The following is a 26,351-nucleotide window of genomic DNA, read 5'->3' on the forward strand; positions in this document are numbered from 1 at the left end:
CCTCCGGCCTGTTGGAACATAGGCATAATATCCTCCACTTTTTAATGTATGTCTTGTCACTAGGTGGTCAGTGAATATTTTTCTTCCCCTCATACACACAGGGTATTTTGTTTTTAAGCATTGGAGAGCAACAATAGAAGCAGTGTGTCTGAATGCAGGAACAGTCTGGGAATTCAGGGGCTGTGAATTTTATGATGTCTTTGCTGTTTCCCTAAAGCACGATTCTAGACCATTTAATTTCTTTATTCCAGTGTTTCTTCATCTGGATAACAGAAATGATGAGAAGGCCAGAATTGAAAGTATTATAACTATCTTAACCCTATCAGTCTATTAGCCATAGTACATGAATCCTCATAATCCTCATAATCATTCTCATAATTTTCTTTGAGGAATGGTCTGTATAAAATATTTTTTGCTCCTTCTCACTAAGAAAACCAGTTCATGCCCTAGGCTTAGGAGGCTTCAGCCTGCTTATAGCTTCATCTCATTTCCCATGTACATCACAATTTGCTTTTATAAATTCCATTCCCTTAGCCTAGAATGCTTTCCTGCCATTGCTCAAATCCCCTCGTTCCTGGTGACAAATCAGTATCAAGACTGAGCGCTTCTCCTCATGGTCTTCATCAACTGCCCCCATCAAGCCATCTCAAATACATGTCATATAATATTCTTCAACATGGGCAGTTCAGATTTTCTCAGTCTTATGTATAAAGTGAGAATAAAACAATCTTTAATAAACTTGACTTTCTTTATGGATCAACCTTCATCAACTCGCAGTCAAAGCAGAGTCTTTGCCAGGTGAGGCAGCTAAAAGTCAAATCCACTCACTCCTTACCCCCAACCCAACCACTTTGCTCTCTTCTAAGTTTCCCATATAGAAATTCTGCAAGACACAGTGTTTAGTGTAGACAATGCTTTTTTCCCCTCTTGAAGAGGCATTTGAAACAGGTAAAATCTATCAGAAATAATAGGTAAGAAGCAAGCAGACAATCAGGTTGCAAAGGAGGTTGCAGAAGGAGGTTGCAAACAGAATAAAAATGTATATACTTGTCCATTATTGTGATCCCTTTTCCCTTATTTTCTCTTACAACCGTAACCTTTCCTTCCCTTCCCTCAAATCAGGTTCCCTAGCTGGCTTGATAGACATCTCTGCTCACTGGATGACAGATTTAAAAGAAGGTATATGTACATTAGGAATCTGGTTTAACCATGAACACTGTTGCTGGAACTCCAACCATGTCACCTTTGAAAATAGAGACAAATGCCCAGAGTGGAATAGCTGGTCCCAGCTTATCATCAGCACGAATGAGGTAACACATGAAGATTTCTGAACTGCTGACTTAATTTTTCTTACATTTACTTCATTTCTTATACTGTCCTCATGGCAATTGTGGAATCTTCCTTTACTTTCCTTTTCAGGAAAAGGGGAACCAGTGCCAGCTGCCTTTCTCTGTGGTTTAAGTGCAGCCCTGTTTCTATATCTTCTGACATGTGGAGTTTGATGCTTATACAACAAAATAATTTTTTTTGCTTGTTTTTAACAAACCATGTTTCTTCTTAGTTGTTAGTACATGGTGTGACTGACTCTTTCTCTAGTAATTTCCGTAGAAATGCCATAGTCAGCCAACGGATAAGCTATAATTTCTAACAAAAGATGGAATGGGTTAAAAATGTGTTTAAGCAAATTTTCCCTGAGCATTGTATTAGAACATTAAAAAAATATATTCTTTAGCAAAATAGCAGAAACCCAGGAATAAAATTGTTCATGGCCCCCTTTTGAAATGAAAATTGAATTTGTCCTTGTCTTCTAGCAAATTGTTTTGAATATAACAGTAACTTTGTGTTTCAGTTCCTTACCTTGCTCTTACCACTTGATTTGTGTGTTAGATCTCTCCTACTGAACACAAAAGCACATGAAATAACTCTCAACTCCCAATTCCACTCTGGCTTCTGCACAGGTACTTCTAAAACAGGTACCATCTCAGCTCACTCCTCATCTACTGTGTTAGGAAAGTGAGAAGGACAAGACTGGAATAGTTGTTTGTACATTTAACATTTATTTTCATACCTACTTTGGTCCGCAAACAATTTGAAGCCCCCCCCCCCCCAGCCGCAGACTCAGTCAAGGCAAAAGAAGGATAAGAAAATAATGTCAGAAATAAGAGTATTTATGTACATATCTGACTATGCATATTGGCTTGTGAAAGAGGTCAATTAGAGGATTAACTGCATACTATACGTGTGAGACGTTTATGTTTGTGCTTCTCAAACCGGGTTAAGGTCAGCATACCAGAGGGTATGTAAAACCTCAGCATATGTGCTGTGTGCCTTCCCAGAGTATCAGTGTTTCCCAAGTATTTGGAAGAAATTTTTTTCCCCAAAATTAAATGTAAACAATTGTTGTAAAGGAATGAAGGATTTCCATGTTTAAGATAAAACAGAATCTCTATTTCAGCTCTGCTCCTGTCTGGGTACCCCACCCCCATCCTCTTGGATGGAGAAAAGTTTGAGAAGCCCTGGAATTTAGCATGAGTGTGTGTGTGTGTGTGATTCCCTTGCTTTTTAAAAACTCTTTTATTTTTGAAGTAGTTATAGATTCCCAGGAAGTTACAAACCAAGGTACAGGAAGGTCCCCATAGCCTTCACCCAGCCTCCCCCAGTCATGACATAAGTATGTGTGCATATGTGCTAAGTTGCTTCAGTTGTGACTGACTCTTTGCAACCCTATGGACTGTAGTCTGCTAGGTTCTCCTGACCATGGAATTCTCCAGGCAAGAATATTGGAGTGGATTGCCATGGTCTCCTCCAGGGGATCTTCCCAACACAGGGATCAAATCGGCGTCTCTTATGTCTCCTGCATTGGCAGGCAGGTTCTTAACCGCTAGCACCACCTGGGAAGCCCCTAACATTTAAGTATTTGTTGTTGTTCAGTCCCTCAGTCATGTCCGACTCTTTGTGACCCCATGGATTGCAGCACTCCAGGCTTCCCTGTCTTTCACCATTTCCCAGAGTTTGCTCAAACTCATGTCCATCGAGTTGGTGATGCCATCCTACCATCTCATCCTCTGTCATCCCCTTCTCCTCCCGCCTTCAATCTTTCCCACCATCAGGGTCTTTTCCAATGAGTTGGCTCTTCACATCAGGTGGCCAAAGTGTTTATAGTACACTAGCAAAACAAATAATGTGACATTGTTGCAACCTACAGACCTTATATTCACCCATTTTATGAGCATAGAAGAGAAAGAGGGGGAAGGAGACAGAGAGTGAGTGTGTATGTGCAGGCACACAGTTCACTGTAATTTTAGCACATATATAGATTTGTGTAGCCACCACCACAATCAAAATGTAGAAGTGTGATTCCATCACCACAAGGCTTCCCAAAGCTAATCCTTTGAGCTATGTGTATGTGTGTTTAAGTGTTCCAACCGTAACTTTCAAATTGGAGATTTGCTCAAGTGATAACTTTCTCTGGCTGTCCTTTTAATGAGTGAAATCCTTACCTGGGGAGAGTTAGTTCTAGCTTTTAAAGAGTTCTGCTGCCAGGAACTTGGCCTCCTGATCTCTGCCTCTAGTCAGTTTCAGCCACTTTCTTCTTTCTTCCCCTTTCCTCTTTGTTTCCTCCTCGTATTCTTCCTCCCTAGCTACATTCTAAAGGCCAAGAGAGAGCAATCATTTGTTCCTCTCAGGGACTAAAATAATGGGAAGCCTATGTCAAAATTATAACTCAGGAAAAAAAAAAAACCTGAGTGTTTTGGTTTTCCTCGTCTAGGTCAGTGAATTTTTTGATGGTGTTTTAGGTTTTAAGGGGCTTCCCTGGTGGCTCAGAGGTTAAAGCATCTGCCTGGAATGCAGGAGACCCGGGTTCGATCCCTGGATCAGGAAGATCCCCTGGAGAAGGAAATGGCAACCCACTCCAGTACCCTTGCCTGGAGAATCCCATGGAGGGAGGTTTTAAGATGCCAAAAGTCCACTGAGTTTTGTGATCCATATAATTTGAGTGAGTTTCAACTTCTAATATTTCTATCACCAAGCATCTTACGCCAATGTTCAAAATATTGTTTTTTTTTTTTTTTAAGGCATAGCTATTTTGCAAGGCAAATGGTGGTGAATCCTTACTAATGGTCAAAATTAGATTGCTTTTCTGGCAGACTTCATTATAATATATAATAATATATATATTCTTATATAAGAATAAGTATATTATTTCCATTTTTTAAAATAGTCATCTCTGTTTTATTCTTTGGGCTATCTGATATCTCATTGTTTTATCTGATGGTCACAGCCCAAAACGTTTTACTGCATATTCTTGTTGCTATTCAATGACTACACCTTTGCTACTACAGTGGAAAAATTCTCTCAAAGATGTGGTCATCTCTACAGAATATCATTGCTTATTTTAAGAAAAACACCCAAGAATTTTATAACCGCCTATGAGAATTTGACACCAAGGTAGGTAGTAGCCAAAGGTGAATTTAATGGAATTCTGGAGCCAGTCTTCACTTGAAATGTGTAGCCAAGGTTCAGCCATTTCAATAAAAGGACTGCTAAGACTTTTAATGAAATTGACATAGTATGTGTGTATGTGTGTATATATATATATATATATATATATATATATTTGACTATAAAATCTATCAAAGCACTCATATAGAAAGTGAATTTGTGTTTTCATTCTTGTCCATCCTTAGAAGCCATCCTCACTTTCCTTTGGGTGGAGCAAAGCCTCTCATTTTCTGTAGCAAATGAGCTGACAGTGTTTTAGTAGTTGCTTTGCTGACAGTCTGGAAGAAACATTTTGAGCAATTTAATATTGTTTGTTTATTTTCTGACCTCCTCTCCTGAAAACCCATTACTTAAGAGCTGCATGCCTCCTTGAGGTTGTCTAGGCTAAAACCAGCTTCTTTCTTTTCCCCCTGTTCCAGGGAGCCTTTGCCTACATAGTCAATTATTTCATGTACGTCCTCTGGGCTCTCCTATTTGCCTTCCTTGCTGTATCTCTTGTCAAGGTGTTTGCACCTTATGCCTGTGGCTCTGGAATCCCTGAGGTGAGTCTCTAAAATGGTTTATAATGGTGTATAAGTGGTAACAATAATTAATCCTTTTTAGTTAAAACCATTTAATATGTATTCCAGCATATACTGTAGTTGAATATTAAATGAGATCAGATCCTGAGGCAGTCTAGGGCCTTTCTAGATCTTCCCTTAAGTTTCCTCCCAGACTGGGCCACATAAACATTTAAAGGGAGTTGATTCCTAGCCTCCTACGGGTTTCTGGTGAACCAGCCCCCTGAAGAATTCCCCGACTCCTAACCAAGAAGCTTTTAGGGTAGACCACAGGATTCTGGTCTGAAAAAATAGTGGTACTGTCAACTTTTTTAGAGCAGAAGAAATGAAATTATTTTGCTACATTTTTTACAACATGATTTGGGCTAGAAGGAGGGTGATTAAAACCCTATTTCTAATGACTTTTGGTTTAGATTACTTGATAGTAACTGAAACCACTGAGATTTTAGGTTACCTGGATGGCCTTGCCTCTCTCTGTTTCCTGATCAAGTGATAGCTACAGATTTTTTGGCAGAGAGTCAAGGCTATACTAGTAAGGGAAAGTAAGAAAAACACCCTCCCCTCTCAGCTGCCCCTTCTCCACACACATGCACTCTCATACTTAACAGTACTCCCTTGCCCAGCTATCACATGCGCCCCCCCACAAAAGAAAAGGGAGCATAAAAGTTTTAAGAACATTTCTCATTTTCTTGGTCTCCTGGGTCCCCTCCCAAACTTGAATCACAGTTTCAAGCTTTTATGTATCACTTGTTTAAAAGGTGTAGTTTCTATAATGAGGACCAGATTTATTGCTTCTTAGCCTTGTTTCCTTACTTAGTCCGTGTTCAATCTGTGTTTAACCTGCAGATAAAAACTATCTTGAGTGGTTTCATTATTAGGGGCTATTTGGGTAAGTGGACCCTGATGATCAAAACCATCACACTGGTACTGGCAGTGTCATCTGGCCTGAGCTTGGGCAAAGAGGGCCCCCTAGTGCACGTGGCTTGCTGCTGTGGGAACATCCTATGCCACTGCTTCAACAAATACAGGAAGAATGAAGCCAAGCGCAGAGAGGTAATAACAAATGACTTTACCAGTCTTTTTTTTTTTTTTTTTTTGGTGAGAGCACAAATGGTACAATCTTAGGGATGACAATTGGGGGATTCTACTGGTTAATGCAAATACTCTTTGACCCAAAAGTTCCATTTCTAGAAATTTATCTTGCAGACATTCTACCGTGTGTGCACAAAGGTTTGTGGGAATAGTCAGTGCAGCATCTGTCAACATAGTGAAAAACTGAAGCAATCCAAGTGACCATCAGTGGGGGACTGACTGAATAAACAATATTCTGTCCATACTCTAGAATCCTATGCAACTCTTAATGAGATAATGCTATGTATACTAACATGGAATGATGGCTATAAAGTACCATTAAACTTTGAAAAGCCAATCTCAGAATAATGTGTATAGTAAAAGTCAGTTAATGTTTTTGTAAAGTGTGTATATATGCTCCTTGAAAAAAATGGCTGAGAAGTGGTTTCACCCCAAACTGTTAAAAAAAAATGTCTACTTCTGGTGAGGGGGAAAGTGAGGTAGATGCTGGTGAGGAAGAAGTAAAGACTTTAACTTTTCATAATATATAATTCTATACAAGAATGTGTGATTTCTGTTCCAAAGAAGTTGCAGAAATAATGGAAGACTTTTTAAAGAAGTTTATTCCTGTGAAAGAATATAAGTTCAGCATGTGTTTCAGATGCCAGCTTTTTTATCTTTTATTTCTACCTAACAGCATACTGTATTTGTTTCTCTGTATTCGATTTCTCTCTCCCTGCCTTCCACCTCAGCCCTGCAAATGAGTCCCACTGCAGTATCTCTATAGTTGTTCTCATGTTTATACAGTTATTAATGTATGTCATTTTGAGGAGGAAGACCATTTTTTAACAAGTTCCAAGTCATTGGTTACTTTTTTCCTGCTATAATTAAGAATTTGAGAAAATAATGGTTCTTGCTTTTTTTTCCTCTTGAATTACAAAGAAATCACATATGGAATGGGTCAAGACCAAGGTTATTTCATTGAAGAGGATTTTTCACAAAATTAGAACCTCGTGATTTATTCTGAAAGCAAAAGAAAAATTCCCCATAAGACTCGGAAAAAAAAAAACTCAAAGATGTTGAAATTTAAAATGTGGAATACATTTTGATGGTTCAAGGGGAAAAGTTCCTGGCAGGAGAGGTAGGCTAGCAGGAGAGAGAGGGAAATCCGAGTAGGTTGTTTAGCTATCTGTCAAATACATAAAGGCAGTCTTATATTGGTGAAGTTGTTCGATAGGAGTAATGTACAACAGAAGCTAAAGAGATGAAAAAAAAAAACATTTTAACTGGCAAGAGTAAAGTGTTGATTGTTGCTGGTTTTGCATAAGTAGAGGTGACTTTGAAACTGTAGATTGGTGATTACTTTCATTTTATTTAATATAAAATTGGCATTTTTGTTCAAACAGTTCTTATAAAATGAAAGAAGAGTTTGATTTGGCTGTTTTTCTGTACAGATATCATATATTTCTAACTAAACTCATGAATAGTTGAATATGTCATTCACTTCTTATTGCTTATATAGAGTTTGCAGTTATTTTTTCCTGGTGTTCTCACCATCAGCAGTAACCCTTTTATGTCCTCGGGCCTTGTCATAGTGGCCAGATGGTTGAGCGTAAAATAGAGATTTGAGAAAGCAGGGCACAGGTAGACTCCACTCTACAGCTTACTGGCCAGTTCAACTCTTCCTTCTCCCTCGTAATTCAGCCTAAACAAAGTCGCTGAAATCCCCTTTCTGAAGTTCTGTGTTAAATGTCCTCATCCTTCTTAGATGAAAGCCATTCTAGTCTTGAATTTCAGAGTCCTCCCCAGCTAGCACCAGAGATCACTTTCGCCCACACCCTTCGTTTTCCTGAGCCATCTTGCACTTCCAGAAAAACCTACCTATTTGCCAAGAACCATTTTTTTTTCTTTAAAAAACTGACAGTTTTATTTTACTTCCTTTTAAAAATAGCTCCTTGATACCACACATCATATATCACTCCACAGCAACCAGAATCCAACAAACTGACTTTCTTGGTCTATTAATTCTGGTGTGTTGGTGTGTTTATCATGCACCTTTTACATTCATATGTCTAAGGCTACTACATACAAAGATGGTACTCTTGAAATATCACTTGCTCTCTTTCCCCACCTCCTTGTCCCTTTTAATTTCTGTCTGACAGCTTCTTTCTCTTTCTTTCTCTCCTTACCCTTTTCCTTGCCACACCTAGACACACTTAGGTCTTAGGACTATTCCCTTCAAAATCTATCCCCAACTTTGCTTCTAGTCACCCTCCTATTTCTGTTCCATAGGTCACTAGGTGTGGATTAGGGCACATAGTACAGGAAACTCTAAATACCTCTTGTCTGAATATTTGCAGCTCCTGATTAGCTGTGAGCCAATCGTTATTTCAAGTTTGTATCATTCAGTTCAGTTCAGTCACTCAGTCGTGTCCGACTCTTTGCGACCCCATGAATCGCAGCACGCCAGGCCTCCCTGTCCATCACCAACTCCTGAAGTTCACCCAGACTCACGTCCATCGAGTCAGTGATGCCATCCAGCCATCTCATCCTCTGTCGTCCCCTTCTCCTCCTGCCCCCAATCCCTCCCAGCATCAGAGTCTTTTCCAATGAGTCAACTCTTCGCATGAGGTGGCCAAAGTACTGGAGTTTCAGCTTCAGCATCATTCCTTCCAAAGAAATCCCAGGGCTGATCTCCTTCAGAATGGACTGGTTGGATCTCCTTGCAGTCCAAGGGACTCTCAAGAGTCTTCTCCAACACCTCAGTTCAAAAGCATCAATTCTTTGGCGCTCAGCCTTCTTCACAGTCCAACTCTCACATCCATACATGACCACAGGAAAAACCATAGCCTTGACTAGACGAACCTTTGTTGGCAAAGTAATATCTCTGCTTTTGAATATGCTATCTAGGTTGGTCATAACTTTCCTTCCAAGGAGTAAACGTCTTTTAATTTCATGGCTGCAGTCACCATCTGCAGTGATTTTGGAGCCAGAAAAATAAAGTCTGACACTGTTTCCACATCTATTTCCCATGAAGTGATGGGACCGGATGCCATGATCTCTGTTTCCTGAATGTTGAGCTTTAAGCCAACATTTTCACTCTCCACTTTCACTTTCATCAAGAGGCTTTTTAGTTCCTCTTCACTTTCTGCCATAAGGGTGGTGTCATCTGCATATCTGAGGTTATTGATATTTCTCCCTGCAATCTTGATTCCAGCTTGTGTTTCTTCCAGTCCAGCGTTTCTCATGATGTACTCTGCAGATAAGTTAAATAAGCAGGGATTAGAGCTATCTTTAAAATCTCATTTTAAAAGCTTTTCTTTATAAAGAAAGTGCTGTGTAAATTACATATGTAAATATTTACATAATGTAAATATTTCATTTAGGTGGTGAATAGGTCTTACAGACCATAAATCAGTTGTGGAATTGGGAGTATGGGGGATGGGAGCATAATTTGGAATCAAGTACACGCCTAAATTAATTACAAAGGAAGGCCCTCTACGTGTTCCAGCATGTGAACCATGTGTTCAAGATTCAGCAGATAGTGTTTGCTCTCAAAGTAAATATATGTTGAACTTCATTTTTCATAAATAAGCTGGGTATAGAGCAGGTAAAGTTTTTTTTGTTTTGTTTACGTTTGGTAACCACCAATATTCCTTTTAAAACGTGACTGAAGGTAGGAAGGTGGCCTTATTCTGTCACTAATTTTGAGTTTTGAATCATAGGTCTTGTCAGCCGCTGCCGCTGCTGGTGTATCTGTAGCCTTTGGGGCACCTATTGGTGGAGTATTATTCAGCCTAGAAGAGGTAACTGCTTTTATCTGTCTGTAGAGCCACGCTTGTGATTTTGTGCCAGGAATTCTGGCCATTGTCTGTGTATACTGCAGTCCTGAAGTGCTCTGCCCAACTCCAGTGCTTTGCCACGGGACTGGAGATTTCCAGGCCATTTTCTTCCTCAGCTCGAATTGCCACAGCACAGTTTTTCACCCCAAATAGTTCCTGCATATTGACTTGAGTTGATTTTCTCGCTTTTTCTCCTATAGGTCAGCTACTACTTTCCCCTCAAAACACTGTGGCGTTCATTTTTCGCTGCTTTAGTGGCAGCATTCACTCTACGCTCCATCAATCCGTTTGGAAACAGCCGCCTGGTTCTATTTTATGTGGAGTTTCACACCCCATGGCATCTCTTTGAGCTTGTGCCCTTCATTCTGCTGGGCATATTTGGTGGTCTGTGGGGAGCTCTTTTTATCCGCACTAACATTGCCTGGTGTCGGAAGCGGAAGACTACCCAGTTGGGCAAGTATCCTGTCGTAGAGGTTCTTGTCGTGACAGCCATCACTGCCATCCTGGCTTTCCCCAATGAGTATACCCGAGTGAGCACAAGTGAGCTCATCTCTGAGCTGTTCAATGACTGTGGCCTCCTGGACTCCTCCAAACTCTGTGATTATGAGAACCGTTTCAACACAAGCAAGGCGGGTGAGCTGCCCGACAGACCAGCTGGCGTGGGAGTCTACAGTGCAATGTGGCAGCTGGCCTTGACACTCATACTGAAAATTGTCATCACTATATTCACCTTTGGCATGAAGGTGAGGAGATTCTTTTGGTCCTTCCTGGATATTTGTGTGTCTGTAGGTTTTCAGGGCAAAGCCAAGATACCATAAAATTCTCGTAGTTCATGGAGTATGTCCAGCTTCACCCAGCATTATCCACTAACCCACCCCAAGGCCCCTTTTACCCGCACATATCCTCAATATCCTCATAACTTCTTAGACAATTGTATGGCTATCTAAAATTGTCCAAGCCTAGTTTTAGGCCAAATGCAAACCTCGGTGATGAGATTTTAAAAGTAGAAATGTTTTCTCCTTTTCTGTGGAAAACATATTTTGCCACTCAAAAAGGATGGTGAGGTGTTTATCCCAGTGCATTTTGTATCAAAACAATATCTGACCAACACATTTTTGGTCCTTATAAAGTGGCTTTGGAGTTTACCAATAAAGCAAAGTAGTTGGTTGAACCAAATGAAGTTGCCAACCATTTTAACCACTGAAATAGCAATTTCATATGGTTCAACCCAATACATAGCTAAATGTATTTTTTACAGTTGTTAACAGTGTCCAATTATCAAGAACTTCATAGGTGACCCTAAATTAATATTTAGATTATCAAAAGCTGACATCAGGCCAATATCTTTTATTTTCAGTACCGTTATAATTTCCATGTGTCAGAAGAAATCAAGAAGGAAAATTTGTATTTTCTTTATTTTCCTTGGTTTTTATGTGTCCAGGCAACAGTACTGGAGTGGGTTGCCATTCCTTTCTCTAGGGGATCTTCCAGACCCAGAGATATTCCTGACCCGGGGATTGAACCTGGGTCTCCTCCATTTCAGGCAGATTCTTTATCTGTAGCCACCATGGAAGCCCTTATTTTCTTTAGCACTCAACTACCAATGTATTTCCTCTATTCTCTAGAGAAATAGATTCAAAACAGAAAATAAGGGCCAACAATGCAGTTTAGGGAATACAGTAATCTCTGAATTCATATCCATCCTCAACATGTTGAACATATTTGCAGTGCTTCTTGAGTTACTTTGCACCTCATGGCTTTATTCTTTCATTTAAAAGTGAATTTGCAGACCATCAGACCCACCCCAATTCAAATTTATTCTAGAATCAAAGCTATTTTAAAACAATCTTCTGTTTGGGTTATCCCTGTCATCATTTTCCCTCTCTTAGCACAGAAAATTGAGAATGCACTATTGTATCCTGGTGGTGGTGGTTTAGTCCCCAAGTCACGTCCTGCAACCCCATAGACTATAGCCCACCAGGCTCCTCTGTCTATGGAATTTCCTAGGCAAGAATAATAGAGTGGGTTGACATTTCCTTCTCTAGGGGATCTTCCTGACCCAGGGATTGAACCTGTGTCTCCTGCATTGCAGGTGGGTTCTTTACTGACTGAGCCACCAGAGAAGCCCCAATTACATTCTAGGAGTTCAAAAAAAAAAAAAAAAAAAAAAGAGGAGACAGATGGGGATTCCTTTTTGGGATAGTCATGCAACCATAGTCACTACCTCATTAAAAAACTTATTTATTATTTCTTTTATACTGTTAAAATAAACTGAAACCTCAAATGCCATCCTTTTTGTGTGGGCAGTGGGTCAAGATTCAATACATGAGAGTGATTAGAAGCATTGCATTTAAACCCTATCACCAACATTTACTAAATCTTGGCCTTGGATGAGTTCTTAACCTCTCTGTACCTTAGATCGTTTGTGAATTGAGGATAATAACACCCGCCTCTTGGGGTGGTTGTAAAGAACCCAGAAAATCCAGTCTGTAGAGCATCCAGCATAGAGCATTGTAGATAGTCAATAAAGGGTAATCGCTATTGATAAGAATTCAAAATTGGGTAAACTGTCTGCATATATGAGAAACTCCATCTATTTTCCTTTTTCTTTGGGAAAGGCTTAATTTCTACCTCCAGTTCTGTGTTGGTCTGGAGAGTTCAGGCTCTTGCCTGATGGACCCCGAATCAGGGTAAGCATCTTTGCAGTTGTACTTGCCTGCACGTCCCAGAGAACCTCTAGTCCCTGTAGTGTTACACAGATCTTTGCAGCCACTTGCTAGCATAGTGCATAGTTAGATTGTCATTGGCCTGTTCGCTTTGCAGAGGGTCAGTCCTTTAGCCCTTATCACATGCCATGTAATTACATCACTTCTCACTGACCATCTGTTGCTTTCTCTTTGCAGATTCCCTCTGGTCTCTTTATTCCTAGCATGGCTGTTGGTGCTATAGCAGGTCGGCTTTTGGGAGTTGGGATGGAACAGCTGGCTTATTACCACCATGACTGGGCCATCTTCAATAGCTGGTGCAGTCAAGGAGCGGATTGCATCACCCCTGGCCTTTATGCGATGGTTGGGGCTGCAGCCTGTTTGGGTGAGTATTGTTTGCATTGGTTTCAAAGAAATTGCTCCCCAGGTGGCATTATAAAGATGAGTTATACTATATATAACTGACTGTAGGTTAAAAAAAAAAAAAACTATCCATTTCTTGTTGGGTTTGCCATTTTCAAGTGCTTTAAGAAGGCATTCTTTACCATATATCTCCATTCCTCCCCTTGGAGAGGAATTCTCTCAAATCCTGTCATATTGAGGAAGAAACCAGAAATTTGGACAAAAATACCTGCACAAGAATGTTCATCATGGTATTATGTGTAATAGCAAATAACTGTAATCAACCTAAAAGTGCAATAAGGGACTGGTTAAATAAATTATGGTACATCCATATAATGCTATACCATGGAGCCACTGAATGTGATGCTAATATGTTTAATATTTTTAAATACAATTTAAATAAATTTGTACTAATATGCAAAGTATTCCTAACATAAAGTTAGGAGAAAAGGCATGGTGGGGAATTTAAACATAATACAAATTCATCTATATAAAAACAGAAGTTTTTGAAAAAAAGTCACTTGAAATTTTTACTCAGCATATTTCTAGGCAGTGAGTTTACAGGTAAGACTTTCCTTTATATACTTTAAACATATATATAGTTTGCAATTATTCTACAGTGGGCCTGCATGTCCCAGAGAACCTCTCACGTCTGTGGTTTTATACAAATCATAGACATCTTATGCAATTACTTTTATAATTGGGAGTTGGTGGGGAGCAATAAACAAATGAAAAAGGAGTGAAGGAGGTATCTTTTGTAGAGGTTATTTTGAGAAGTGTGACTCCTGTCCATTGTAAACTTGTTTGAATGCAGTTGCAGGAGTCTATGCAGTTGTAGGCAAGGGCCTCCTTTTAGTGATGTTTCTGGTAAGTAACTTTTTCTGGATGGGGCCTGTGAAAGGCCCATAACTGTAATGAATCCTATACTTTTCCTGCCTTCACTAAGTAGCCTGTTGTCTATTTTTGCAGGTGGGGTGACTCGGATGACCGTTTCTCTTGTTGTTATAATGTTTGAATTAACTGGTGGCTTGGAATACATTGTGCCTCTGATGGCTGCAGCTATGACAAGCAAGTGGGTGGCGGATGCTCTTGGGCGGGAGGGCATCTATGATGCCCACATCCGTCTCAATGGGTACCCCTTTCTTGAAGCCAAAGAAGAGTTTGCTCATAAGACCCTGGCAATGGATGTGATGAAACCCCGGAGAAATGATCCTTTGTTGACTGTCCTTACTCAGGACAGTATGACTGTGGAAGATGTAGAGACCATAATCAGTGAAACAACTTACAGTGGCTTCCCAGTGGTGGTGTCCCGGGAGTCCCAAAGACTTGTGGGTTTTGTCCTCCGAAGAGACCTCATTATTTCAATTGGTAAGGATTTCATAAAGGGGACAAGGAGGTCCACTATAGAAATAATAAATAAATATGCGTGAGGGGAGGGGAGGGATAAATTAGGAGATTGGGATTAACAGACACACACTACTATATATAAAATAGATGACCAACAAGGACCTGCTGTATCGCACAGGGAACTATACTCAGTATCTTATAATCACCTGTAATGGAAAAGAATCTGACAAACAACATAAATATATGTTTATATGTGTGTGTGCATGTGAAAGTTACTCAATCATGTCTGACGCTTTGCAACCACATGGACTCTAGCCTGCCTCCTCTGTCCGTGGAATTCTCCAGGCCAGAATGCTGGAGTGGGTAGCCATTCCCTTCTCCAGGGGAGCTTCCCAACTCGGGGATTGAACCCAGGTTTCCCACATTGTGGGTGGATTCTTTACCATTTGAGCCACCAGGGAAGCCCATAGAACAGAATCATTTTGCTGTAGACCTCAAAATAGCACAACATTGTATATCAACTATACAATAAATAAGCATGCATGCATGAAATGGGGAAGACAGAAGGGAGAGGGGACTGGTTAGGGGCCAGAAGGATAGAATTAGTCCTTCTTTTTTAACTTTTTCCCCCTACTTTTTTCCAATAGAAAATGCTCGAAAAAAACAGGATGGAGTTGTGAGCACTTCCGTCATTTATTTCACTGAACATTCTCCTCCAGTGCCACCATACACCCCACCTACCCTCAAGCTTCGGAACATCCTGGATCTCAGCCCCTTCACTGTGACTGACCTTACGCCCATGGAGATTGTGGTGGATATCTTCCGCAAGCTGGGACTGCGGCAGTGCTTGGTTACACACAATGGGTGAGAGCTCTTTGGTGAAATCAGATTGGGTTAGGGGAAGAAAGAGAATGTAGAGAGATTAAAGAAAGAAAAGCCCAGCTCACATGAACATTAGTAGCACTTATAGACCTTGTGGAAACTCTGAGATGAAGATGGATATGTTTCTCTCACTGTCATAATAGAGAAGATGTTTGGGGAGGATAGTGGGTTTGAGAGATGTGAACTGCTGGTTGCATATTATAAATAACTCAGTTCCTCCCCTACAAAGGAAATACTATGTTCTTAAGAACAGGCAGCACTGAAATTTAAATGGTACTAGGTAGTATATGTCGGAGAAGGCAATGGCACCCCACTCCAGTACTCTTGCTTGGAAAATCCCATAGACGGAGGAGCCTGGTGGGCTGCGGTCCATGGGGTCGCTAAGAGTCAGACATGACAGAGCGACTTCACTTTCACTTTTCACTTTCATGCATTGGAGAAGGAAATGGCAACCCACTCCAGTGTTCTTGCCTGGATAATCCCAGGGACGGGGGAGCCTGGTGGGCTGCCGTCTATGGGGTTGCACAGAGTCGGATATGACTGAAGCGACTTAGCAGCAGCAGCAGGTAGTATGTGTGTGTTATTTCGTCCTTACAATACCTTCATCGTTATTATTTACTGGTGAGAAAACCAAGTTCCAGTGAGGTTTAAAGATTTGCACAAGGACGCCCCAGTTGATATCTAGTTGAGGTAGGCTTTAAACACAAGTCTTCTGACTCCCATGGCTAAGGCTCTTTCTTTCTGAGATATTTCTTATCAAGTAAAGGAAGCCATGTTATTTTTATTGGGAAACAAAAAAGCAGGTTGAGGAGAAGGGTGGGTTTGTGTGTGTGTGTATGTGTGTGTGTGTTTGTGTGAGCATGGTAATGTTAATCTAGTGATTATATAAGAATTTCACCCTCTAAAATTTCTGAATAATGTAACAGATGTCTTGCAGAATTGAAATCAGTAAGGGGACTTTCCCTAACTGGTTCATTCAATCTTAACTAAATCTGAACTTCATGTAAAAACATATTCCACTAGATTCTGGGGAGAGACAGAAATCAAAGAGACTACCCTCTGCCCTCAGGGAGTATGCAGTGTTATAGGGAAGCTGATAACAGAGCAAACTGAACAAATGCTACAGAAGAGATGTGCACAGAACATACTGTTCCTAGGAGGAGGGCACAATTAGTTCTGGTTCATAGGATCAGAAAAGGTGTTCTGGAAAAGGGACATTTGAACTGGGTTATGAAAGGTAAGACTTGTATATATAGAGAGTAATATACACAGGAAATAGCAGGACTTAACACCTAGAGGAAGTAATGCTTAAAGGGACCCATGCATTGGTCCATTTACCTGGTATATGTAATCTAGTCCTGTTATCATTCTATAAGTGCAAATTGTGTTCAAAGACGAAGTTGAAAACGACTGAGGAGGAAAAGTGTCACCTTTGTGAATTTTATTTTAGCTACAGATTGATTTTTGTTTGTTGTCTTGTTTTATCTTTTAGGCGATTGCTTGGGATCATTACCAAAAAGGATGTGCTAAAGCATATAGCGCAGATGGCGAACCAAGATCCTGATTCCATTCTCTTCAACTAGAATCACAGGGTTGTACTGGATATAAAACAGGAAGGACATTGCAGACCATGGATATATTTTATTAACTGGGTACCCAAAACACATTTCCTACATTGGGGTGGTGAAGTTATATCAGTGTGTTGTCTCTTTCCTGCAAATTAACCAGTTGCACTACGTAATCTCTGGAAATTATTCTTCTCTTTAGGAGAAAATTCTATTAGGCTTCTGTGATATTGCATTAGGAAGATTTCATGAAAGAGTAAACAAGATTGCTATGATTTAATTCTTTTCTTTCTTTTTATTTAAAGATTTTTTTAATTTAAGACATAATTGTTAGCCAATATGCAATCACTGAAAACTATGCAAGAAAAATTCCAGATGTCCTGACCTATAGCCTGCAGGAAGCTCATGAAAAAGTCACTTTTTTGGACTCTTAACTGTCATTGGTGGAAAATGAAGTGTAAACTAAGGGGCTTTGCTTTTCCAGCCACAGGAAGGAAAGCCAGAAGGAAAATAGTAATGGTATTTTCCAGACTGTGAATTCAGTTCAAATATTATCTTGTTCCTGTTACAGTATTTAGCATTATTAGTTTCGTGTGTTTATGTATATGTTAATTTTAATGTCTGATTATAAGACAATGCTGCTTTGGTTAATCTCCTCTAAGTGAATTTAAAGAGATTAACTTTTATAGCTTGCTTGTTCCTGGTACTCTTTTTTGACGTGCACAAAGATAAGTTATAGAATTTTCTCCTTGTCTGCAAATAGGCTAATTTTTCCAGGTGGTCTTTGTTAGCTAGTAGACAAAGACTTGGCCATGAATTTGTTAGTAACAAGGAATGATTTCTCCAGCTTCCTTGAAATGATTAGTAAAGTTCTAAGCAAAGTCAATGACTAGGTCTTTCACATTTTTGTGAGGTCCCAACTAATCCTCTTACCCAGATGCCACCTCCATGAGTGATGGTGCTTTCGGCTTCTGGAATATAGAAGAGCAGTAAAGGGAACCAAATCTAGACTGCATACTGGTAAACCAGGGAAGATTCCAAGCTGTATCTGTGTTTTCATGCATTCCTTCGTAACAACCACCAGTACTAAAATGACTGGGCACTCTTGCGTCTTCCCAGTGTTAAGTACATTTAACAGGCCAGTGTTTTCCCCATGATGGTGAATTTAGGCTTGGGAGTACTTTCAGATATATTCAAGGCATTGGAACAGGATAGGCAGCTCTGACTCCCTTGAGGCTTCTTAGACTTCTAAATAAAATGCAGAACCATCCTGAGACCCAGGGGTGTGGACAAGGCCTGGTGACACCTAAGGTGCTTGTATCCAATTGAAAAGGTGCCTGTCTCAATTTCCTACCACCTCTACTGCAGTAGAAAACATCTAGGGACACCCGGTGGAGCTACAGAGCCACCACCATCATTCCAACTACATTTTCTACATGTTTACCCACATGCTGTTGTTTCCCCTCCATTCTTCTCCCTTTTCCATGCCTTAGTCCTGAGTCCTCTCTTTGGGATTGAGCACTGTGCCCAGTTAATCATTCCTATTACAAAAAGATAACTCCTGGAGCTAAATTGTAAACCCAGCCTCCAGAAGCTTATAGCCCACGGACCAGAGAGGCAACACGCAGCCATTTGCTTTGCTCTATAGTCCAGTAGCTACTGCCATACCTCCATTCCCACGCTGATGCCCACAGCAGTGAGACTCAAATGCTAGGGGAGAGAGCTGAACCTTTCCCATTTTCCAAGTCTGTTCCCAGTGCTTCCCACCATCCTTCCAGCCTAGAATCAGCAGTCATTCAGCATAGCCTTTCCTACCCTCTGTCTCCTCTGTTCAAGCACCTCAGTGTACCTCATTTTAAAAGTTGCCGATCTCTGAGTCTAGGATTTTTTACCCCTAGTTCTTATGTTTCCAAAATCTGAAATTCTTTTATTGCCCAGAACTAGGGAGCCAAGGCTTATTTTGATTTTTAGCTTTAAAGTATCAAGGCAGTCACCAGAGCTTTCCCTTTAAATATAACACTCTAGCATTGTAATGAAAAAGAAAAGATCCTCCCTAGGTTTTATTACAGTATAGTCATGACTCAGTAACTTCACAAGGGACAAGTAGGTCATTTGTCCCTTCTTTGCCACTGATTCCCTCAAAAGAGATGTGGCTATTTGCCCTACCACCACATCTGTTGTGCAGTAGTCAAAGTTCTTCTGTGTGTACTTCTGGTTCACTACCTATCTCTTCTTATCAGCCGTCCAACTAAAGTTTGCAAAACAGGAAATGTTAATATTTCTGGTATTTGATGACAGTCAAAGGTTTGGTCACATTTCTTAGGGCAGCGGTGATATGGAGGGTATGTAAGTTTGCCTTTGTGTTTCTTCTAGGCTCTGTTTTTGATTTGAAACAGATGAGCCAGTGTTCAGGTGCTACTTCAGAGAATAAATTCAAGAAATCAGATAATACTGTGCCAAGGTGTACTTTCTAGATGCTAAGCACTGATTGGCCCTCCAGAGAAAAACATCCCTTTGATACCTCACTCCTAGTAAATCTCATTCATTAACCTCAGCTTCTCAGGAATCCTTGTAACTATATGCTAAAAGTACCTGTAGTTTATGATATCCATTATATGTCCAGTCCTATGGTTTGGCTCAAAGTTTGGCTAATTGTGGTAGCGCTCCCTGCTAGACTGCTAGCTCAGCACCTTAACATTCAGAGTTTCTTATCTTGAGGCAAAGGAAAATGTTCTTTCTGCCACTGCCAATTCAGCAGTTAGACATCATTAAACCAACAGAGCTGATATAGGGAGGTCTGTTAGTAGCCAGAAATGGTCAAATACCTCAGTGGCAAAAGACTGGGAGACCAGTCTATTCTGGTATTGAGAGAAAATTTCCCAACACAAGGGAAGGATTTATAAAATAATGCCAATAAGCACTTCGAGAGAGGGTTTTCCAAAGCAAAATATCTGTAGGCATCCAGCCATGAAGGGAATGAGTGTCTAGATTTTTTTTGAGAGGCTAGATTTTTAAAAATCTAACAGCTATATTTTGTATCTTCAGATCTTCAGTGTAAAGAATTAAAGAAACTGGAATAAAGCTGAGGCATGTTTAGATATACCATTGGCAGAAGCAGGGAACTGACTGAACATGCAAAGTCATGGCCACTTTTAAGATCATTTCTGTTAGTTCAGACACTCTCCTCTTTTCTGGCTCCAGTGTCCTTCTGGCTCAGCCCAGCTGGAGTAGAGGTGGTATAATCCACAGAGCCCATGTCCTCTGGTGGATAATCCGACATTGACAGTGCTTTGGATGTGCCAGCTGGCAGAGCAGTCAATCTGTTTGCTGCTTGAACTGCAAAGGAGTTCAGTTGTTTGGACACCAGAGACTGAATCTGAACCCTTTACAGAAAGAGCAGAGAACAGCATCAATTTCTCTATCAAGTCTTCAATTGTGCTTGACCACAAGAATGATAAATTAACGGGGACTTTGTGTGGTCTAAGACTGTGAAGTAATTCTTAACTATGAATTTATGAACCTATTCAGGTGGAGGGGAGGAGCAAATACATTTTTTAAAAACAACGTGCAATAGAGTCCAACAGGGAAAGTAATCACCACTGTATGTTTTAAGTATTTGAATCAACTGTCCTGGTTGGGTCCTGACCTTGGTTTGTTTAGTTAGGTGGTGAGTATACCCCATGATATCTTTTGGTTTTGTTTTTTTAATCATAAGGAGTGCAGTTTTTGAGGTTGAATATTTAATAAATGATAGTCAAGACAGTTATTGAAATTTTGAAATGGCCAGTGTGTTTTATATTGCTAAAGTACTTACTGGTGATGGACCACATTGTATTGTGAGAAGCTGTTTTACTTTCATCAGATCAGAACCATATGCAGGCCACTCTCTGTTCAGAGAAAGCAGGAGAGTGTCTTTCATGGTGGTACATAGAGTATTGAGCTCTTGAAAACCCTGAGAAAAATTAAGAGTTTAGAAAGTAAAGGGGAGGTGGAATGGTGAGTAAAAGATGTCTAAATATGTGGTCTGAACTTAAGTGTCCTACAATCTTGATTTTTTTTTTAAACCACCTCTGGAATTACCTGGATTCCCTTTGGAGAGAGGGTGGAAAGTTATGGTAGTGAAAAAACCCTAGTAAGAAAATATATGAGTTCTTGTAAGATGGTGGGAGGAAGGTCATTCCATGCTCCAAGCCAAACACCCTGACATTTATTAAACTGCTTAATTATGTGCCTCAAGGGGAGAATAGTTAGTAGTCGCTGAAAGAGCAGGCTTTCCAAACAACATAGAGGCTCAAAGCAGCATTTGGTTGGAGGCAGTCTACTTTTATGGAGAGGGCTGACCCAAGACCAGACATCTGCTCATGGAGGAGGGCCGCATCTCCTGCCATTGCCTAAATGATAAGCTTTTGGTAGATTATCTTGAATTTTGATAGAAAAATTCTTTAAAAATCTATGTCGTTAGCCTCCTTGGTATATGCTTATTCTATATTAAAAAGAAAAAAGTGACGGTGTCTCAGAGCTCAGGGAGCTTTGTAAATTTGAACTGAAATTGGTGTAGTAGACCTGTGGCAACCACTCAACTGTGCTCTGCCTCAATTTTGATTGCTTGCCCCAAGGGGAGACTTTCTTGGACTAGTAGGTGTTAGCAACTTCAGGTCACTCCCCAAATGTTTGCTGGTCACAATCTCATTTCTAAACATCTGCATCTGGGCAAAGTTTTGAAGTGACATAGGGAGCAAAATTGGTTTTCCACCATGTAATCTTATTTTGCCAAATCACCCAAGAAAGAAGGAAAGTCTGTGATGTGTGGAGTTTGCATTTCTTGGATGGAACCTATCAGGTCATCCAGTTCAATCCTGCAGTCATAAATTCCTACCTCTTAAGTTCCTGCCAAAAGGTCTTCAGCCTCTGTGTGCACACTCATTGAATGAATGCCTTGCCTAAAGTTCAGCCTTTTAAGGGGAAAAGGCGTGTGGTAGTATAAAATGTTAGGGTTTAAATAAATGATCTCTGCCTCTCCTCCTCTCTCCTGTCTGCCCCTGTCTCTCTGTTTCTGTCTCCTCCCTGCCATGCCCTAAATTCAAAATTTTATCATGTGTTATAAGTGTATTGTTTTGAATATGGACCTTGGAAGAGGGAGAGGATCATTCTGAGAGTAGAGAATGACTTCTGAGTTGATGGAGCCAACAGGGCTTTGCTCTGCTTTAGGGGCTAAAGCCAGTGATACCTGCTGGCAGTGTCCGGGGCTTTAGCATCTCTATGCAGACATGTGAAATATTCATTGCTAACTGTTATGCTCATCTACTACGAGTCCAAATCTGTTGAAAGTCAGAGGCGATCTAGAACTTGATGAGTGTAATGCCTCTTGGCAGAATGAAGGTGAGGGAGTGGCCTGGGTTGATTTTGTCAGGGTGGGGATGTTTAGCCTCATTATCTTTCTGACTGTACCTCAACTATATGGTCCTTCAACAGTGCTCCTCCTCCTCCATTTTACTTTATCCCTTATTCTCTCTCTTTCCCCTTGTCCTGCCTTTTTACTCCTCAGATTTTAATAAATATTTACTTTTTTATTATATATTTGGTCCCTTGGGACTATGTAGTGATTATAAATTGAATTCATTCTAGGTAAAAAATATATATATAGTGTGTTTAATATTTTGTTCTTTTAAACTGTCTTTTGAAGCTATGCTGTTAACCAGGTACAGGCCAGAAAGGAGTTAAGCCTGATGAACAGCACCTGGTCATGTCACCTAGGGATGCCATTGATGTAATGATGGTGATTCTTCTTCATTTGACCAAGGCCAGCCTCCTCTTCTTAACCTCCAGTCATTTCTGGCTGTGGGAAAAATACCAGCTGTCGGGTGAGCCAGTGAGGCCAGGATGATCGGGGGGGCTGGTTCCAGCCCATGGACCATTCTATGAATATCTCTGTAGTGAGCTCATTTGTAGGGCTGGCTTCAACTGCAGTAGCCAAAGAAAACCTGTCTGACTCAAAATTTTAGTTCCTGAGAGTTGGTAAAAGTTCAAATGAAGCTAAATACACATTATAGACATCAGCAGTAGCTTAGGTGTCTAGACCCTAGAATCAACCAAAGCTAATAGAGCCTGAGTTTCCATAGGAAGCTTGGTGCTGAGCTGTTCAGAGCAATTATTTATCTGAGTGCTGCCAATGCTTTAGTCACACTTTCTTAGCTTTATTGTAACTTTTAGAGATGTTGGTCCCTGTTCATAGGCACAGCCTGTACCAAAGTTATGGCTTACTGCACACTTCATTCTGCTCCCTGGTCAAGCATAGCAACATAGTTTTAAAGGAAAGATGTGAGCTGGGGAGTTAGGAGACCTAGTTTCTATTCCCTATGCTTCTACTAACTAGCCTCGAGATCTTAACCGCTCTGTGCCTCAGTGTTCCCATCTGAAAAATGGGGATAGTGTTAATTGCCCTACCTACCTCACAGGGTTGTTGTGAGGATAAACTGAGACAATGAAAGGAAAGTACTTTGACAAGTAAGTGCTATGCAAATTGTAAGAAATGGAAACAATCATGTTACAGGCAATGGAATGGACTTTGGCAGAAGGGTTAATGGGATTGTCCAGCCCTTTCTCTGTGTGGCTTAAACCCAGGTCGCCATTGCTTTATACATTTTTCACTTAGCACAGATTTGTAATTATGCATGTAATAAAGCACAGCCTTATCCAGTTTGGTGTCTGGTGTGTTTCTGAAGACCCTCGATTTTGTAGCTATTGATTTCTGATCATAAAATTGCAGTGTGGAGGTTGGGGGATGGTAGTGTGAAAGGTACCTGAAAACTCCTACTGGTTGGCCTACTTTTTAAAATGATTTATTAAATAGTTAGATTTACAGATTGAGTAATACTTTGAGCAAGCTCCAGGAGTTGGTGATGGATAGGGAAGCCATGGGGTCGCAAAGAGTCAGACAGAACTGAAAGGCTGAACTGAATGCTTTTTACCACAAGGACACAAATGAGGAGCACTTGGTTTTTTCGGAATGATTCCTGATACTTTAATATGGCTACTTAAATGTTCCTGTCTCATACACTGGTGATCCTTTCTTTGATGAAATGAGGATTAACTGGGAGCTGTATTTTTTCTCTTTTTGAGCTTTTAATGATGTAAGGTTTTAGGCCTCTTGGCTACAGTCCGTTCTTACAAGGAGTGGGATGGGTGATGGAAATGTTCCTCCAGTGAATAGCAGAGCTAGTAGTATAATCTTTATGGTGTGTTGGGATTAAAATGTCTTCTCTGGGAGAAACCCTTTTATGTGACTGAGGAGTGGGCCTTTTCAGGGAAGTGGTTGAATGTGCAAACATTTCCTATTCACATCTCTCTGGAACCCAGAAAACAAAGGAAAGCTATCCTTTAAAGCACGGTTTTCCTACTTTCTCACTCTATTTTTCCTGAATCTGATTCCTCCTTACCTCTCCCTCCCTTTCTCTTTTAGACCACTAGGAAGACAGTTTACTGTGTTGTCCAAGTTTTCATTTAACAGTTTCTCCCGTTGACATTTGATAACATCTGCACTGGTGTACGGGCTTCCCTGGTGGCTCAGACGGTAAAGTGTCTGCCTGCAATGTGGGAGACCTGGGTTCAATCCCTGAGTTGGGAAGATCCCTGGAAAAGGAAATGGCCACCCACTCCAGTACAGGTGTACACTGGATATCTTGTTGCTACCAAGAACTTTAATGCCTTTGGCCTGCTTGGTATTGTTTCAGGAAGGACGCCTCTATGTATGAATAACTCCTTCATAAGCCTAAAATTTCACAAGGAAACTTCAGATTTTGATGTTACTCTTCCCAGTTGGCACTAGTGGTAAAGAACCTGCCTGCCAATGCAAGAGACATAAGAGATGCAGGCTCAATCCCTGGGTCGGGGAGATCTCCTGGAGGAGGGCATGGCAATCCTGTCCAGTATTCTTGCCTGGAGAATCCCATGGACAGAAGAGCATGGTGGGCTACAGTCCATAGGGTCACAAAGAATCATACGTGACTGAAGCAACTTGGAATGCACACACACAATTTTACTGGGCCCTTGCCACACGTATCGTCATCCCTGCCTCTAATCTAAATACCTTCTTAGAAAAAAACCAGCTATTACCAGCTATCAACAACTTGCTGTGAATTAGAGTGTCATGTCTTAGTTGCTGTAGGGCTCAGATAAAAATGGCTTTAATGGAGTACAAGGTACAGATTCATCTAGTACAGGAGCTGCCCAGAAAAAAAACCTGGAAATGACCACCAGATGTCAGTGCAATCATTAAAATACTGGTATAGCTCTGGTTTGGTCAGAAAAGAACTGTCTGAGAGTTGGCAGGGCAAGAAGCATTAATTCATATCTACAGCTAGATGCTGGGAATACAAGATTCAACCGAGATTTCTTAGTTGATCAGATCAGATCAAATCAGATATTCTCTTTTTAATGCATATAGTCAACTATGCTTTTCTTATTATTAAATCAATTACATGGCAGTCCCTGCCTTTAAGGAGCTTATTGCCCTGATGTGTGAAAGTTATCATTTCTTTTTTGAAGCAGTGCCTCAGGTTAAAAACAATGAGGAAATATGGATTCTGGTCCCTCCCTCATTAGGATGGCTGTGTAACTTATAGTGTGACTAAGACCCTTTTGAAAGTGGAATGGTGGTAATAATTACTCGGGGACAATAGGCACATACTGGGACTATTCCAGGTGTGTTAGCCCAGGCTGCTGTAACAAATGACCATAGACTGAGTGGCTTATAAATAAAAGAAATTGATTTCTCACAGTTCTGGAGGCTGGAAGTCTGAGATCAGGGTGCTGACATGGCAAGGTTCTGGTAAGAGCGTAGCAGACTACAGAATTGTATGCTCACAAGGCAGAAAGAGAGCTAGAACATTCTCGGGGGTCCTTTTATCAGGGCACTAATTGCGTTCATGTTCAGGCTCCCATCTTCTTGACTTCACCTCCCAAAGGCCCTACCTCCAAAAACATTGGGAGTTAAGATTTCAACATATGAATTTGGAGTTGACGCAAACATCCAGTCTGCAATACTGGTAAAACCAAGAAGTGTGGTCACCTTCTTCCTGAGGGATCTCCAGCTCCAGTCTTTCCTCTCTTCCCTTCCTTGTAACAAGCTCTGTCACCTTATTGCTACTGGGACGTGGGGTAGAGAGGTTCAGACCACCACAAGTAGTAGTTCAGACTACCACAATTCTTATTCTCAAAAATAATAATAGGACTGAGCAGAGAGCAACATTCAGGGTAAGAGAAAGACAGCTTTGGCTTTTGGGTTCCCTTAGGCGTCCTTGAGCTGTCAGATTGAACAAGTTCTGTGTCTGTACACTTCCCATTGCTAATCCAGGAAGCTGCAGGTAGAATGAAGAAAGCATAGAATTTGGACCCAGGGGACCTGGACTTAAAGGCTTCCTGTAAAGGAATTGCTACCTTTCTCCATCAAGCAAAACTGAGGACTTCGGAAACTGG

At 40.7% G+C, this 26,351-nt stretch overlaps 1 protein-coding gene and 1 non-coding gene across 3 annotated transcripts in view; both read left to right on the plus strand.

Annotated features, from left to right (window-relative positions):
- CLCN5 (chloride voltage-gated channel 5) overlaps positions 1 to 23,567 on the plus strand; it is a 183,792-nt gene extending 160,225 nt beyond the window's left edge. For both annotated transcript variants that reach the window (XM_005887626.2, XM_005887625.2), the window contains 9 exons: positions 1,123 to 1,310; positions 4,923 to 5,045; positions 5,910 to 6,116; positions 9,860 to 9,940; positions 10,177 to 10,719; positions 12,880 to 13,066; positions 14,053 to 14,451; positions 15,078 to 15,294; positions 16,805 to 23,567. In XM_005887626.2, the coding sequence (XP_005887688.2) occupies positions 1,123 to 1,310; positions 4,923 to 5,045; positions 5,910 to 6,116; positions 9,860 to 9,940; positions 10,177 to 10,719; positions 12,880 to 13,066; positions 14,053 to 14,451; positions 15,078 to 15,294; positions 16,805 to 16,895 (2,036 nt within the window). In that variant the 3' untranslated portion in view covers positions 16,896 to 23,567. The remainder of the gene's footprint in view (positions 1 to 1,122; positions 1,311 to 4,922; positions 5,046 to 5,909; positions 6,117 to 9,859; positions 9,941 to 10,176; positions 10,720 to 12,879; positions 13,067 to 14,052; positions 14,452 to 15,077; positions 15,295 to 16,804) is intronic.
- On the plus strand, positions 3,811 to 3,883 carry TRNAS-GGA (transfer RNA serine (anticodon GGA)). The gene has a single exon. It is a non-coding gene; the product is annotated as a tRNA-Ser (tRNA).
- Positions 23,568 to 26,351: the final 2,784 nt, after the last annotated feature.

This window comes from Bos mutus, chromosome X, assembly GCF_027580195.1.
Source record: "Bos mutus isolate GX-2022 chromosome X, NWIPB_WYAK_1.1, whole genome shotgun sequence".
NCBI lineage: Eukaryota > Metazoa > Chordata > Mammalia > Artiodactyla > Bovidae > Bos > Bos mutus.